The following is a 16,703-nucleotide window of genomic DNA, read 5'->3' on the forward strand; positions in this document are numbered from 1 at the left end:
CCAAGGCTACAGGCCTTGCTGAATACAGAGGGAACTTAAGTACATGCTTGACTGTAGACTGGTGCTTAAGGGTCTAATGCCACTGCAGCTGGGTGACGTAATACCCAGCTTGGGGGCGACATGCATGTGCTAGCTTTGATCAAGATAGTGTGCTAAAAACAGCAGAGTGGCCCTGGTGGCTTGGGCTGGCAGCTCAAGTATGAGCCTGTTTGAGGTCTTAGTTAGGTGCTTAGAAGTCACAACACTCCTGCTGCCACGGCCACGCTGCTATCTTTAGTTCATTGGCTCCACTAAAGCTAACACGGGTACGTCTCCCTGAGCTGAGGGAATCACATCTCCATCTGATTTGCTGAATAGGGATGGACTTAAGCCTGTATTTAAATGCTTTCCTCATCTGGGGCCCTCCTGACTGTCTTCAAACCCAAGCAACCATTTGGCGACGGACACAACCAACAGCCGAAAACCAGTTACTTAACAAGTAAAACTTTTATTAAATAAATTTCGGATTCTTTAGACCAGAGCGAGGAGTTTGACATTAAGACATAGCTTGAATCTCACCTGCAACACCGGATCGGTCACATTGGTAACTGTGATGGAAGAAACTGATCTTAGACACTTAGTTCAAACCAGCTCAACCTAAAATTTCCAAAGTCCTTATTTTTTTTTTTTTCGTTTTGTTGTTTGTTGGTAATATTCTTTTTTTGTTCAAAATTTGATTAAAGTTCAAACTTCATGAAATCACTTGTAGCAGAAATAAAGAACATCGTACAAATCACGTACATAATAGATGTTAAGTATAAAAATGGTATTTACAATCAGTAAACATGGACGATAGAAACGCACAAGCTTTCAATACTTCATCCTCTCTCTCATGTGCTCTCAGAATCAGACAGCGAGGGTTGGTGAAGAGCCACAAATGTACCTTCTTAAAGAGCCTGGGCAACATCTGCACATGCGAATCTGGAGAATGACGACATTATAAAGGTCCCAAGAGAAACTTAGTCCTCAGCGCTCTCTTCTAAAACTGCTACATCAGTCTGTCCCCACCAACCCTCTGCTGATGTTGTTTAAACACGCGCAGACACACACAAACGCACGCAGACACGCACAGGAATGTTCTTCGCACATTATCAAACTCTGGAATAGTTGTTCAGAAGTTGTTTTTTTCTTTTGCTTAAACTTCTTTTGGTAGAACCTTAAAGGGACTCTTTCAAGTTGTTAAATGGATGCTGCTTGTCCATACGATCCCTACTTTAGGAGAGCTCCAATTAACCAAGCTCGGACCTGGGTTCTGTGCTTAAGTGTATCTATATCTATAGCTCTATCTATATATGCTGCATACTGTATAATTTGTCCTTGGAGGGGGAGGAATGCTGAAAAAAACAAAACAACCTCTTTTACAATGTTATCCTCCGTGCATCTGCTCTGAAAAGCCTTGCGGAGGGGATAAGAGGTCATCAACTGGAGTAAACATCGTCGCCAATGGAATGTTTGGTTTGGAAATGCTAACGCTTGATAAAGAGCTCTATGTTCTAGCCGGAACGTGGAGGCAGCGTGTAGGCCATTTCAGGCTTCCATCTCTCTGCTGGAGGATTACAGCGCTCGCCTTTGATAGGTTGGGAAAAATTCCCTGTTGCCATGGAGAACGATGAAAGTCAAGGGTTCTTTGCTGAGCACGGGGAAGGTCTGCTGTTGCCGGGGATGAAGGGTAAAGGTACCTTATTTCCCATTCCAGGAGTGCCCACGATGGGCTTCAGAGCCAAATTCCCGTAGCCTGGTCTCCAGAAGCCCTCTAAGAAGTAAGACTGAGAGCTCTCAACAGCCTTAACCAAGCTGGTGCTAAGGTTGATGGGTGAGTGAATCTTGAGGTGGCCTTACCCCATTCCTGGAGGTATATAGTTTGCTCTCTCCTCACCGCTTGCTAATACCAAGTGGAGAGAGGATCTCCCCGTGGCCACGTCCTCTGACAATGTCCAGGCCCTTGTGCAGTCCCCGTAGAGGAGGTGCTGTCCCAGCAGTAACCCTTTTGCTCCTAACCCCTCTGGAGGTGAGGAGGAGGGAGTCTCTGAATGGAAAAGTTTGGTCCTGTGATTTACGTTAAAAAAAAATAGAGACTGTGTATATATATATATATATTATATATATATTTATATTTATATATGAAAGGGTGAAAGCCAAAATCCCGTGAGTTGCTGTGGTGACCTAGAGACGCAACAATTAAGTTTTCTTAGTCCACGGCACTCCACACCTATCCCGAGCAGAAGGCAGCCTGGTCCCCATGAATGTCTACTTCTCTGGCCCCCTCCTCCCCCAGTAATGGTGGTGGTGGCAGTAGCCAGTTGTGACAAGACTCTTCCCGCTGGGTCAATGTCAAGCCTTCCAAAGCGTCTCTTCTCTTCGGAGCGTCACGTTTTCGGGGTAGGGGGCAGGGTGGGACGGAAAGGGGCGGTGTCAAAAGAGTTCTTAAATTTACTGGCCTCTCCTGAAATCAGTTTGAAGCAGAAGTTCTTCTTACTCTGGACGGTTCCTTTGCCTGCATTAAAAGAGGGTGGGAGGTTAGGAGGCCCTAGGTTAACACCAAGGCTTCTCCTTGTCCTTCCCCTCCATTGGGGGAGGGATAGCTCAGTGGTTTGAGCATTGGCCTGCTAAACCCACGGTTGTGAGTTCAATCCATGAGGGGGCCATTTAGGAATCTGGGGCAAAAATCTGTCTGGGGCTTGGCCCTGCTTTGAGCAGGGGGTTAGACTAGATGATCTCCTGAGGTCCCTTCCAACCCTGATATTCTATGAAAGTGACCCCATGTTATTAGGGTTCTCTACAGCCTTCCCTCAGCTCAGCGGTCTGAAGGCCCTGAACCCACCACCACTGGATCCCTGAGGGCTGAAGGGACAGCTTCATTAGCTCAAAGGCTGTACCAGACTCAGAAGCCTTCATACATGGTCTAGCCACTAGAACACTGGGGGCAGAGACCCCACACTGAAAGAGTATGGCTGATGCTGGGCTGAGAACTGGTTTGGCTGCCAGCGAAGATGGCTATCCCTGCCTTCAGTTCTGTGGCAGCACGAAGTGCCTGGAACATGCTCTGTGATGGGGGTTAAACAGATCGCCCCAACCCATTAGAAACATCTGACGCGAGTGTTGGAGAGGGACAGCCCCGAATGCTGCAGTAACACTAGTGCAAGTGGACGCATCTGCGCTGGCACCCAAAGCAAGTACCAAGCCCAGTCTGAGAGGATGGCCAGGCGTGAGTGGTGGCTGACGTCCATCCTCCGCTAATCATGTCCCTGCTGAAGCTGCGGCATCCCTAGAGTTCCTAATGCAGCGTCCTGGGGAGAAGAGTTTCTCACAGGGGAACGGCTGCAAAAACCAGCATTCGCTGGGTCCCTGATGCCAAGCAAACTTCACCATGCTCCAAAGCCTTCCACCAGTGCCCTAGCTAGCAAACCCCCTCCAGCCAAGGGGAGAAAAACAAGCTGTCACCCCAGAAGTTCAAACCACGTCCAAACTGAACAGCAGAAGCGGTGCATCACCCCAGCCCCCTGTGCCTAATCTAATGTATTGTCCCAGTGTCCACAGAGAGCAGAGATGGAAGCTCTTTGTCTTTCTGGCTGTATTAGGACATAAGAACCCTGGGTCCCCGTCTACTCCACACAGCTGGATTGTTCCCTCCAGTGAATGCTTCAGTCCATTTTTAAATGACCCAAGTGTTGTGGCTTCCACCACTTACCTTGGGAGACTGTTCCACAGGCTAAGCCCACGTCACGCGCCCCACCTGAAAACAATCTCTCAGGGTTAATACCTAGCTCTACAGCAGGGCAGTCAGGATGGACGGGGGCTGCTTCTCTCAGCTGCAGAGTCACAGGGCAGCGGTGGAGGTGGATCGGGGTGGAGGAGCAGGCGCTAGGAGGTCGGATGGTTTACCTGTGCTGCAGCACTGAATCATGGCTTCACACACTGTCAGTAGGGGTGGCTGGCGTCCTTGGGTCGTTTTAACTGAACCTTCAACCTCTTCATTCCGACCTGGAAGCCGTTCATGGCCTGGATGGCAGTCTGGGCACTGGATGGGTTGTCAAAGCTCACAAAACCTGCAGAATGAAGACCGGGGGGACGGAGATGGTCGCAGTGTCTCATGGATCTAAGGCCCCAGCGTCTGACCAGGACTGCTGGGGTGCACTGGCCCAAATCCATCCACCTAGGGCAGCCATGCCAGTAGAAAACATCCCCCTTCCAGCTGCGACTGGGCGAAAGGCTGCGCCCCGGGCTACTAGATTTAGGCTCTGCCACAGTGATCGGCACCTTTGCGCTCTCCAGGCCTGACTGTTGAAAGTCAGGCTACCTAGGAATGAGGCCGCATGCCTTGAAGAAACGCTCCAGCTGGGGGAAAAGGCAGCAGCGTGCCTGGTGAGCACCCCGGGGTCCACTCTGCACGGGCTCCCCATTGACTACAGAGTCCAGCCCCAGGTCTCTGCCCTGCTATTCCCTGGGATCAGCCTCTGCTGCCCGAGAGAAACCGCATGCCCGGCAGCCAGGATCTCCAAGTTCCAGGGACGCTGCTGTGCAGTAGCAGGAGGCGGCTAGTGATGGCAGCAGATAGAACGGGCGCAGGAGCTGGGCCTAGACGGTGAAATCTGCTCCCAGCAGAGAGGAGAGACCCCCCCCCCGCGATGTCACCGTCCTCCGAGCCACAGTCAGTGCGAGTCTCAGCCCCCCCGCCATAAATTCTGTGCACGCACAGCAGCAGACACCCCTCCACCGGTTCACACTCACGCACAAACACCGAGCACACACACCAATAACCATAGCGACCGAAACAAGCCCCTATAAATGAACCACGCCCTGGCTCCTCTAGGCTGATGTGCTGACATATTGCTGGGGGGAAGGGGCATGTACGTACCTACAGTGATAGCGTGGGCGCGCACACACACACACACGATCAATTACCTGGTATATACACAGACACATCCACAAGTTCATACACATACATCCCTTGGTGTGTGCACACACCCAGTCTATACACAGCCCCAGTCCACATGTGCGTACCCGCGGGCACACAAACACACACACACACACACACGTTGCTGAGCTACTCTCTCACACTTCCGCTCTAGCCTCCACTCCACCCAGAACCAGGGCTGCCCAGAGGATTCAGGGGGCCTGGGGCAAAGCAATTTCGGGGGCACCTTCCATAAAAAAAAGTTGCAATACTATAGAATACTATATTCTCGTGGGGGCCTGGGGCAAATTGCCCCACTTGCCCCCCGCTCTGGGCGGCCCTGCCCAGAATCAGGTGCAGGACTTGGAGTGCCCCAAATGCCTCTAGATCAGAGCGCTCCATGCCCCAGGGGAGTTCATCCCCTTCCCACCTCGTGCCCCAGATGACTGCGGTCTCATCCAGCCTCTCAGAGCCCCCTGCTGCTGCGGGAAAAGGGGCTTGCTTACCAAAGCACTTGCTCTGGTTGGTGGCTCGGTCCATGAACACCTTGGAGGAGATAATGTTGCCAAAGGGCAGGAACATTTGCATCAGCTCGTTGTCTCCAAACTCCTGAGGGAGGTGGTAGATGAAGAGGTTGCAGCCTTCGGGACCTGCAGTCAGGGACAGGGAGGGGGTGGGAAGGGACAGGACACACAAGTGTGCACAACCCCCGAGGGAAAGGGGAAAGAAACGGGTTCAGCTCAGAGAACAGCTTTGTAAGAGAATCTCTGATGGGCCACCTCCCGCTCCCAAACGCCCCTCCTGCTCGGCTCTCCCCGCCGGCTAAGCTCTGGAGTGGAGGAGGGAGAGGGGGCGCTCAGAGGGCTGCCCCCACAGCCACAGTTTGCGAACTACTTATCCCAGCAGTGCCCTGGGAACAACACACGACTGCAGGGTTCTGCAGAGCAGCTTTGGGTATCACAGCCCCCGGTTCCCACCGGTGACACTGGACATCTCCTTCAGTGATGTGCCAGAGCCGGGCACTGATGGGTTTGTTCCATTGGCATGAATTTAGCCCTGGTGGAAGCCGCTGGGTTGAGAGCCCTGGGGACTCATTGTCGAGGTCTGGACCTTGGATTTGAAGTCCCATCTGAAAGACGACCACACGGTAAACCTCGAGGATTGCGCTGGACACCCCCGGGGAAGGGCTGAGCCGGGACTGCCAACTCAGCCACTAGTCCCAGGCAGCCTGCAGATTACAAACTGGCTGATTAAAGCAGTGACCCAGGCCCTCGATGGAGCCTGCTGCATTGAGCAGGGATGGCTGGGGGAATCCACCAACGCTCCTCCCAGAAGAGCCGGGAGGAGCCGCTGTAGAGCGATGCCAGGGGCTCTCGCCCCATGCTGGGCCAGCTATGCATGCCAGTCTCGGGAATCTGATTCGAACCTTTGGCATGGCAGGGCAGAGCAGTAACTGCGCTGCCAGTGCAGGGTGATAACAATATCCTCATCCCTTTCGGGTCACATTATTGAAAGTGACAGGCCGGGGGCCCGGAAAGTCCAAGAAGTGCAGAGACTGCTTTGCAGCACCCGGCTCTACCATCTTCACTGGGGCTGTTTGATGCCAGATGGAGTGCATCTCTTCCCTCTCATCAAGGGCCTGATCCAGGCTTTCCGCTGACTTCCACAGGCTGTGGATCAGGCCCCGTGTGACTGGGGATGACCCCTGATGGGGGCTTGTGCAACTGGCGTGGTTTAGTGGCACCAACGCTGCCAGCTTTGAAGCCAAGCCCTGGCTCGTGGGTTGGGCTTCTCCGGGGCACTGTGTGGAGCCTGCTCACCCTCCACGGGGGAGATCAGAGCCCACGGGGCTCAGCTTCCCCAAGGGAATCCCACAAGCGTCAGAGCGTCAGCCCCCAGACCGGAGCTTCCCGTTGTCCCAAGTCCTCACCTTCTCGCTGCTGCTGCTGCAGGATGGGATGCGGCTGGGGGATGGTCTGGGCTATCGGGGTGATGGTCGTGGTCGGATACATGGCTGCGGTCAACGAGACGTAACAAACCAGTTATCCAATGGAACGCGAACACAAGGGAAGTCTAGGGGAGGGCCGTAAAAGGGGACAGGTACCTGCATACTGCTGAACCCCGGTAAAGGCTGGGTGCAAGGTCTCTGCCACCGAGGGGCTCTGAGCTGGAGCGAGGGAGAGAAAGAGAAAGGAATGGAAAGGGAATCGTGGGAGAGCTAGATATGCGCTCCCTGACTGCCGCAAGCCCAAGGGACCCAGAGCGGCTGCCAGGAGCTATGAGAAACTCCTTGTTTGGGAAGCCAGGGACGGTTACTAGTTCTGGCTCCCTGAGGTCTCTGGTTTGTGATGTGTGGCTAAGCCCAGACACAGAGAGGGTGAGAGAGAGAGACCTGGAACGAGCCGGGATGGGGAGCGAGAGGAGAGAGAACACAGAGTAACAAGAACCACAGCATTTCATTGGGGAGATGGTGGAGTTGATCGGATCATCTGGCCCCGACGAGCCAGGAAGCTGGCAGCCAAGGGTCCTCCCCTTCCTCCATACCTGTGTAGGGCATGAGGCCGTTGGCGTAGACCGTCTCCAAGGTGGGATGGCCGCTTGGGAAAGGCACCACCCCGGTGAACCCGTTTGTGATTGGCGCTACCAGCCCCGGAACTGCAGCTGTGCCCAGGAGAGGAGGCGAGTGTAGCCCTGAGGGAAAAGGCAAACAAATCCCACGTTAGCTTGGCCTCCACAACCCACAACGATTCATTAGCATCTTCCGGCTGGCACTGCTGCAAAGAAACTCACAACCACAGAACCACCGGACCAGGAGGGACCTTGAGAGGTCTCCTAGTCCTGTCCCCTGCTGGAGACAGGGCAGTGCTGTGGGGATAGGTGCACAATGCCACAGGCCGTAATAGCATTGGTAGGGCACTGCTGTAAAGAAGCTCGCAGCACTGGAGCTCTGCAGGCCAGGGATAGTCTGGTGCCTAGCACAATGGGGCCTTGTTCTTGGTTGTTACCTAAACCCTATATGGGTAAATCATAGTAACTCTACTCAGAGCTGAGGGTGGTGGGCAGGGCACCTACCTGAGGTGGGTGCAATAGGGGTGGCTGGTAGTCCGTTTAGACTGACGGCGCCGATCTGCTGGATATGGCATGGGGAAAAGGTGACGCCTGGGCTTAAGTAGCTGCCATGAGACGTGGAGAGAACCGTCGTCTGCTGCTGCATCAGCTGTGAAACGAAGCAAAGAGACGTCCCTTCAGCCCTGGTGCAAGGGTACGTCTAATAAGTTACTCAGCCCCGGGCACCAGGGCCGGCCCTCCCCCGCTCCATTCACACCGCGCCCACATGCTAACCCCACCCCAGCTGCTAACTCAGCCACAGGAACTGAGAGGCAGGGTTCATCTCCGACCGGCCACTAGGGGGCACCCAGATTCCAACAATCCACCCCAAATTCTAGCGCTCAGACAGGCTGGCTGGCGAGGCCCTCCCTGGTGATGGCGCTAGGAGCATCCTTGCTCCCGGGATACTCACCTGAGCGACGGCTCCTGCAGGGGCAGCTCCCGGCCAGCAAGGCACCGCAAACACAACCTCGCAGACAAACCCCGCTGAGCTTCAACCCCAAATTGGCCCCCGTGGATGTGATCGCGGGTCTGATTCAACAGAGGAAGGAGCCGATTCCCTGCGGCTGGGTTGGGAGGCGGCCGGACAAGCTCCTGGGAAGAGCCGCTCCCAAGAGGTTTATGTCAGTGTCTGACCCAAACCCTGGCCTCGACTGAGCTCCCAAACTCCAGCTCTTAACACCACCCCTCCTCCCTGGCCCATCTCTCTAGTACTGTAACAAATCCACTGCCTCCTGGGCCATTTCTGTGCTGCACACCAGGACCACCCCCATGGCAACAGCCAGGCTAGAATTTGGGGATCTTCCTGTTCTGAAAACACGGGTCCCCAGAGTTTGAGCTAAAGGAGAATCGCTGTTAGCAGTATGGGGTCAATGACACCCAGTTGAAAAGCTCTGATTTCTGTTCCACAAAGGGCAGCGGTAACGCATACATATTCGCCAGCTCATTACAAGAGAAGCCCACAGGCATTTGGATGCGTTGTGTGGCGATAGAACTGCCTCCACCCCATGCTCCGCCTCCCAGTCTTGTCTTCATCTACTCATGAAGGGAGACCTTATAAATGAACCAGACAAGTTAGAGATGCTAAAGGACCAGTACGGCATTTCCTCCCGGCCCTCTCCCACCAGGGGACCAGTGCAAGACTGCTCTCTGGGAAGCATTCCTTAGTGCAGGGTCCGGTATGGTTTTCACTAGCCCGAAGGATGGGAATTCCACTAGGCAGCTCTGTGAGATCGCTCCCATCACACCCTGCCCATTGCCGGCTGTTATACATTTGTATTTTGCTCAGACACATGCAGTCCCTTTTAGACTCCACACTAACAACACACAGCACTCGCTGGGGCTGAGCTCACATCACAGACTTTGCCATACAAAATCAGAGCAATTTTGCCTCCAGAAGCAGCCTTCGCGGGTGCCTCAGGGGAAGGCAAACCCCCTTGGCCCCATAATGCACCTGGCTAACTAGGTAGTGATGCACATTGGGGTAGGAGAGGGGAAGGAAGGGAAAATTCTTCCTGACCCCTGCGGCCATCCGTTGATGCTCTGAAGCATGAGATTTGATTAAGTAGATCTTAGCGCAAATAGCTGCAAATGTCATTAATGGCCACCAAATTATCCCGCCCCTTTATAGCCCTGTGATAGCATCGGACACCGTTGTTTCTCACAGGCAAGAATGACAGTGAGTAAATGGTGTGACATTTGCAGGGAGGAAGACCTTTGTGTGATGATCCACAGTGCCCAGGCTGGGAGCTAATGAGCCAGAGAAAACCCCAAGGTCTGTCTGTGTCCAGAAGCCTCAATAGAGAATCCCCTTATATTCACTCCCCTCCTGTCTCTTCTCAAGTCTAATGGATACTGCATCAACTTAACTCACCCCTTAAGAAGGCTGAGTATATACAGAGCCTTTGCAACCAACGTGGCCCGGAGATCAGCAAACACGGGACCGAAGCAGTGAATTCTACAGTCAACGAGCTGGTAGCTCCTAGACATATCAATCTAGCTTGAGCACCTCATCCGATCACTGCTGTTGAGTCAAAATAGGAGTTGGCTAAGTTGTGGCGTTAATGTCTCTTTAGAGTGGCACGAGCAAGGCCTGATGGAGCCATATTCCCTTTTCCCCATGCCATATTCAGCTCAGCAGGGCAGCAGCGGGATGGGTGGGAGAATCATAGAATCACAGACATTTCGGGCTGGAAGAGACCTTGAGAGGTCATCTAACCCAGTCCCCTGTGCTCAGACAGGACCAAGTAAACCTAGCTTTGTAGCTCCCATGAGATCTACAGGGGGTGGACGGGGAATCAATAAAGTGTTTTGGCTTCTGGGTAGAAAATTCCCTTCCCTGAAGGCGCCTGCACATCGCAACGGGAGTCACACCACCGTGCGTGTCGCTTATCCGTGCAGGGCACAATATTAGTGGGAAAGAGGGTGCAGTCTGACTGCCACATCCTCCCACCCCAAAGGAAATGCCCCAGGTGAGGCCACCACCCGAGGGCCTCTACACAGAGCCTTCTACATGCTAATGGGAAGGCCACAGAGCCGCTCCCTGGGACACCACATGGACACTCCCCGGAAGAAGCTGCTTGTCTGCCTATGAACCTGAGTTGTCACTATTCCCGCACGTGTGGTTTTTCCAGTGGCCCCCACTTCTAAGCAAAGCAGGGATAAGCGTGGTGGTTACTGGCCTGGGAGACCTCCTAGGCCAGGCAAGTCGGGATTGGGAGTGTCGTGAGTATCTCAGTAGTAGAACAAGAGATGGTATCAAACCAGTACCCCAGGTTGGTGCTACGTGGCGCTGTGCTCCTGGAGGTGCTGTCTTTGGGAGGCGATGTTAAGCCAAGTCTTAACCACTCATGGTCCTTACGCAGGGTCACAACTGTTTTCCTTCTCTGCCCTGTGTAGGGAATTACCATCGCCATCGTTCTAACCCGTCTGATCGCTTTGGCCCAGAGACCCAGCGAGTCACATGCTGGCGAAAACCTGCCGGCGTATTACGGAGCAAACAGATCAAAAGAGGTTCCCTTGGGATCACGCAGTGCCACCCTCACTTGCTGCACTGATACATTCTAATAACGGCGTCCACTTGGCCAGGGAGCAGCACAAGTGTCAAATCTTCCGCGTCAGTGCTGCCCTGGAAAACCTTGTCGCCGTTCCAGAGATCAGCTGAGCTCTAACTCAGCACGAGCCCCGTCACTTGAGGCTGCTCCCTGGATTGACGTTCGGAATACTTCTACAAGGACTCTGCTAGCAAATCCCTCCCCGGTACCGCCCCTTCCGCATCCGATGGGGGGCACTTCGAAGGGCGAACACCGCAGAGACTCACGACACCCTGATGCAGTCAGGGCGAGAACAGGCCAGGATCTCACCTTCAACGAGAGGAGAAGCCAAAGATCAGGACAAGCCTAAGGTCCAAGGGAAGCAACAATCCAAGATTAAAGGCCCAGGGCTGGGCCACAGCCAATGAGAAGAGAATGGGGAAGGCCAAAGGGAAGGAAAGCAGGCCAAGCCAAGAGTCAAGGAGGAAAAGGCCAGGAATGAAGTCAAGGAGAAGGAGTGGGAGGCAGGGCCAGTCAAGAGTGAAAGAGAAGATGAAGGCAAAGCCTAAAGTCAAAGACCTCTCACGCCATGACCTCCCTGCACCCCTGCCCCTGCCTACCCCACAACCTAACACACACACCAGAAACGAGTGTGGACAAAAGCCCCCACTGCACCAATGCTGGCCCCTTTGGCTAGGATCTCGTTACAGCTAAACTAGATCAAGGGTGGCCCGTAGTTGGACGGGGGAGCTGGAAGCAAGCCCTGGGGTGCTGGAGAAGGCGATGCTGGTAGCTCAGGACAAGGCACCGTCCCATCCAGGCCCTTACTCAACCAGTGTCCCAGGCACAGGGTGCTGGTGAGAGGAGGAGGCGTCATCATTTGAATGACACGTAACACCAAGGTCCTGACCGGTGCTGGTCGTTATAGACCCTGCAATCATTTTCCAGAGAACAGTCCACTAGCCAGTCCTGGCCACGGCCCAGCTCCCTGAACTCCCCACTGCAGGTCCAGTCTGACACGGACGGTGTTCTTCCTCACATCCTGCCCCGCCCCCGTTCAACAGGCAGAGGTGGCTGCATTGGGGGGAGGGTGCGGAGCAAGTCCCCGGCGGGTACAATTTGAACTGAGAGCCATGTAAACGACTGACATCAATTGGGGTTAGGTCCAAGCAGCTTTTCAGACAGTGTTCTTCCCTCGTGTGTGTGTGCATGGCGGGGAGGGGTCCATGGGACAAAGGGGACTGAATGAAGGTTGCACCTAAGTCCAAATTTTTTGCTCCAGTGTAGCCTTGAGCAGGTCACTGAGGGTACGTCTACACTGCAGTAGAAGACCCATGGCACGGCCCCAGCTGACCTGGGTCAGCTGACTCACACTCACGGGACTCGGGCTGCAGGGCAGTGTGGACATTCGGGCTTGGGCTCTGAAACCCCACGAGGGGGCTGGGTCCCAGAGCGCAGGCTCCAACCTAAGACCAAACATCTGCACTGCAATTTGTAGTCCCGCAGCCTGAGCTCTGCAAGCCCCAGTCAATTGTGCCAGGCTGAGACTTGGTTCTGCGGGTTTTTTAGGACAGTGGAGACACGTGTAGAGTCTCTCTGGGCCTTTCTACCTTATATGAGGTAGTCAGCTGACCTGAAGATGAAAAGAACCAACCAGCGCTGGATGCTCCACAGGAAGGTAGAATTCGCACTACCAGATGGGACCATTGGTCCATCAGACTTGGATTCCTGCCTCTGACAATGGCCCAGATCCCACTGAAAATAACACTATTGCCATCACACAGCTCTTTAACAACAGCGTTCCGCTCTGGTAGCCCTGGTCTGCAGCCAAAGGACCTGAGACCCCGTAGTAGGTCTTGAGTCTCAAAACATCCACTCAATGTGCAGCGGCAGTCAAAAAAAGCAAACAGAATGCTGCGAATAATTAAGAAAGGGATAGATAATAGGACAGAAAATATCATCTTGCCTCTATATAAGTCCATGGTACGCCCACATCTTGAATCCTGCGTGCAGATGTGGTCGCCCCATCTCAAAAAAGATATATTGGAATTGGAAAAGGTTCAGAAAAGGGCAACAAAAATTATTAGGGGTATGGAACGGCTTCCGTCTGAGGAGAGATTAATAAGACTGGGACTTTTCAGCTTGGAAAAGAGATGGCTAAGGGGAGGTATGATTGAGGTCTATAAAATCATGACTAGTGTAGAGAAAGTAGATAAGGAAGTGTTGTTTACTACTTCTCATAACACAAGAACTAGGGGTCACCAAATGAAATTAATAGGCAGCAGGTTTAAAACAAATAAAAGGAAGTATTTCTTCACACAACGCAGAGTCAATCTGTGGGACTCCTTGCCAGAGGATGATGTGAAGGCCAAGACCATAACAGGGTTCAAAAAAGAACTAGATACATTTATGCAGGATAGGTCCATCAATGGCTATTAGCCAGCATGGGCAGGGATGGTGTCCCTAGCCTCTGTTTGCCAGAAGCTGGGAATGGGCGACAGGGGATGGATCACTTGATGATTACCTGTTCTGTTCATTCCCTCTGGGGCACCTGGCACTGGCCACTGTCAGAAGACAGGACACTGAGCTAGATGGACCCTTGGTCTGACCCAGTACGGCCATTCTTATGTTCTTATGAATCTATCCCAGGCGCAACCAGCCAGGAGAGAAATATCACAGAGCCAGGTACGTTCTCCTCGATTCGAAGACTCTCCTAGCCACGGCAGGCCCTGTGATCACGCCAGCGAAGAGAGAAACACTTCAGAACCCACTGGAGATGCTAGGATTTTCCTGAGCACTGCAGCAAAAGCTAAGAGAGAAACCCGCGAGGACCCAGACTGCTAGGACTCACGACCCACCGTGGCACAATCATTCCCAAGGGCTAAGACAGCAATACACCCAGCCCAGGGACTCTATACCGGATGCTAGAGAAATACATCACAACTCGAAGACTGCATATCCAGGAGACAAGTCCCAGGCATCATGGCTCCAAACAGCCCACAAACCTCGGGAAGGTCTACACTGCAGCTTGAGCTGACGTCTCTAGGATAAGCTTTAATCTAACTAGGCTGGGTCCCGGAGCAGTGAAGCAACAGCACACCCGTCAGCACAGGGTAGTCTGGGCCTGCAGCATAGACAGGCCCTACCAGAGAAATACACCAGGGCACACTTGCACTGTCTCTCAGGACTCCCAGACACTTCAACCGGTCCACTAGCTCCAGCAGGCACTGTTCTGAAGCAATACGTCACAACTCAGAAACGAGACCAGATCTCTCCTGAGGGACCGTCGGCCAAGCAGTCACACCCACTAGGAGAATCGCACCGGGGCCTGCAGCACACCCGGCACAACAGGCTGAGAAGGGAACCCAGGAGACCACAGCAGACCGCTCCGGGAGCCGGTTGGTCTCCGCCAGCCCTGGTCTCCGTGGTGTCACGCCACGGCGATAGGGCCCCGCGATACTCACAGCCTGCGCGTACGCGCTGTACGGGCTGAACGGCAAGGTGAGAGACGGAGTGAAAATCCCCAGCTGCCCCACCATTTGCTGCATCCGACGTAGGGTCCTCTCCTTATCGGTGTCAGCAAACTTCACGACTAGACTGGAGGAGGCCCCCTATGCATAGAGAGAGGAGACAGAGAGACAGAGACAGAGACAGAGAGAGAGAAGAGCACAGCAGTGAGGGCATCGGGCGGCGTTGGCGGGAGCGGCAGCACAGAGAGGAAGAGAGGAGGAGGGTCAGCAGAGCAGCAAATGTCAGAGTGAAAGGCTCAGGCTGAGATCCGAACCCGAGAGCTAGGGGGAGCCCTGCCCAGACACACAAGCTGGTGGACACAGATACAGACACGCACACAAGAAAACACGGTTGCTGCTGCCGGGATGCACACGGACGCGCAGCCACAGGTGCAGGTGCAGCGCCGAGCATCCGGCTGTCCTCACACCCACACGACACACAGCCGCAGATACTGGCAGTGAGGTGACAGGAAGGCACCGGTACAGCACTGGCGTACAGGGCACATACACACAACTGTGTATGCAGGCAAACAAGCGACACATGCATCCTAGAGTAACAACCGCCTGAGCAATGCAAAGTCCCACAGCACCCCGGGTGACACGGAGAGAGAACGCACCACTATACGGCAGCCATCGCTCCGGCACACAGGACAGATGTTGTTTCCCGCCCCCAAGCATGTACGAAGCATGTACACCCATGCACACCACACCCCAGAATACTCACAGTCACACCCACTCTGGACACAAGCGCATGCTCCTTTCTACACACACCCCAGCCCCGGGTGACGGAAAGGCAGACAACAGGGCACGCACACCGCCATATGTACAGGCAGAGTAGATAAAGATGTACTCTGTCCCAGGACCCCCTAATCACACCGACCCCAAAGCAATCACAGATACACAATCGCAAACTCTAACATCCAGGTAACAAGGCGGCACATCAGGTCACACACAGCCACATGCCTATAGGAGCCCAAATACACACACACGCCCTGCCCTGTCCGCTCACAGTCAGACCTACCGCGGCAAACACAACACCACGACCGCCACCCCTGCCTAAGATAGTCAGGATGATGGGATACACTGGGCACATACAACCAAACGCGCAGGCAGAGCAGTAACACATACTCCCACACAATCCTGGCCACACAGGTCACAACACATGCATGTGCCTGTTGCTCTGCTGAGCGGTGATGGGGGTTCCCAGCCACAGATGGATGGGGAGCGGTCACTTGAACAGAGATGGGGAGCAGGGGGCGTGACGGGTACCTTGGACTCATACTCACAGGCATCGTCTGGCTGCCGTGCAGTGCGTGGATTGCTGCTTGAGCCTCTGTGTGAGACGAGAACTTTACAAAAGCACAGCCTGGAGAGGGACAGAGAGCAAGGGAGACTGCAGGTGAGAGCAAACCCGAGAGGGAGGCCGGGAGCCAGGCGCCACCTGCGTACCGGGGAGCGGGCCCGAGGCCGGATCCCAACCGGCCCAGAGCCTGAGATCCGGATCCCGCTGCTCAGGCCGATCCCTACAAAGCATTCCAGGGCCAGCGCCAGAAGGACAGATGGAGGCAGGAGGATGGCTTGGCAGGTGCTCCAGCTGATTCAGACAGACAGCTGGGCACATCAACGTCTGCTGACCCAGGGACTCGCCCCAAGCCACGTTCCCCCACTCCGAAGCAGGCCTCTCCTCTTGCCTGCCACCCTCCATCTTTGGCCCTGACGTACAGACCCGCCCAGCGGCAGGGGTTGAGTTGGGTGCACCCCAGGACGCAGAGACAGCAAGACAGGCATGACAGACAGAGGAGGCTCGCACCTTTACTGTTGCCATCAGGTCCCCGGAGCACGGTACATTCGTCAATGACCCCAAACGGTTCAAAGAGCCGGAGCACGTCATCCTCAGACTGCTGCTTATTTAGCATCCCCACAAACAGCTTCCTGTCCCCTAGGGGCAAACACAGAAACATCAACCTTCTGTGAGTCTCGCGGCTCAGAGGACAAGGACACGGGGCATCCGGCCTTGGGTATGTAACACACGGGCAGGTGAGTTACTTTCCTTGGGCCACAATTCATCCCGGACAGCAATCCAATGAGGTTCCGGTTACACCAAGCAGGGATCCAGCCCCC

General features: G+C 54.3%; 1 protein-coding gene across 1 annotated transcript in view; it reads right to left on the reverse strand.

The window, feature by feature from the left end:
- Window positions 1-467: 467 nt before the first annotated feature.
- CELF5 (CUGBP Elav-like family member 5) overlaps window positions 468-16,703 on the reverse strand; it is a 57,951-nt gene continuing 41,715 nt past the window's right edge. Inside the window, exons 4-13 of the mRNA XM_054013845.1 lie at window positions 16,393-16,521; window positions 15,869-15,948; window positions 14,538-14,684; window positions 8,006-8,150; window positions 7,478-7,624; window positions 7,038-7,100; window positions 6,864-6,947; window positions 5,440-5,583; window positions 3,922-4,085; window positions 468-2,533 (exon numbers count right to left, since the gene is read on the reverse strand). Coding sequence (XP_053869820.1) covers window positions 3,958-4,085; window positions 5,440-5,583; window positions 6,864-6,947; window positions 7,038-7,100; window positions 7,478-7,624; window positions 8,006-8,150; window positions 14,538-14,684; window positions 15,869-15,948; window positions 16,393-16,521 — 1,067 coding nt within the window. The 3' untranslated portion in view covers window positions 468-2,533; window positions 3,922-3,957. The remainder of the gene's footprint in view (window positions 2,534-3,921; window positions 4,086-5,439; window positions 5,584-6,863; window positions 6,948-7,037; window positions 7,101-7,477; window positions 7,625-8,005; window positions 8,151-14,537; window positions 14,685-15,868; window positions 15,949-16,392; window positions 16,522-16,703) is intronic.

This window comes from Malaclemys terrapin, chromosome 24, assembly GCF_027887155.1.
Source record: "Malaclemys terrapin pileata isolate rMalTer1 chromosome 24, rMalTer1.hap1, whole genome shotgun sequence".
Lineage (NCBI taxonomy): Eukaryota > Metazoa > Chordata > Testudines > Emydidae > Malaclemys > Malaclemys terrapin.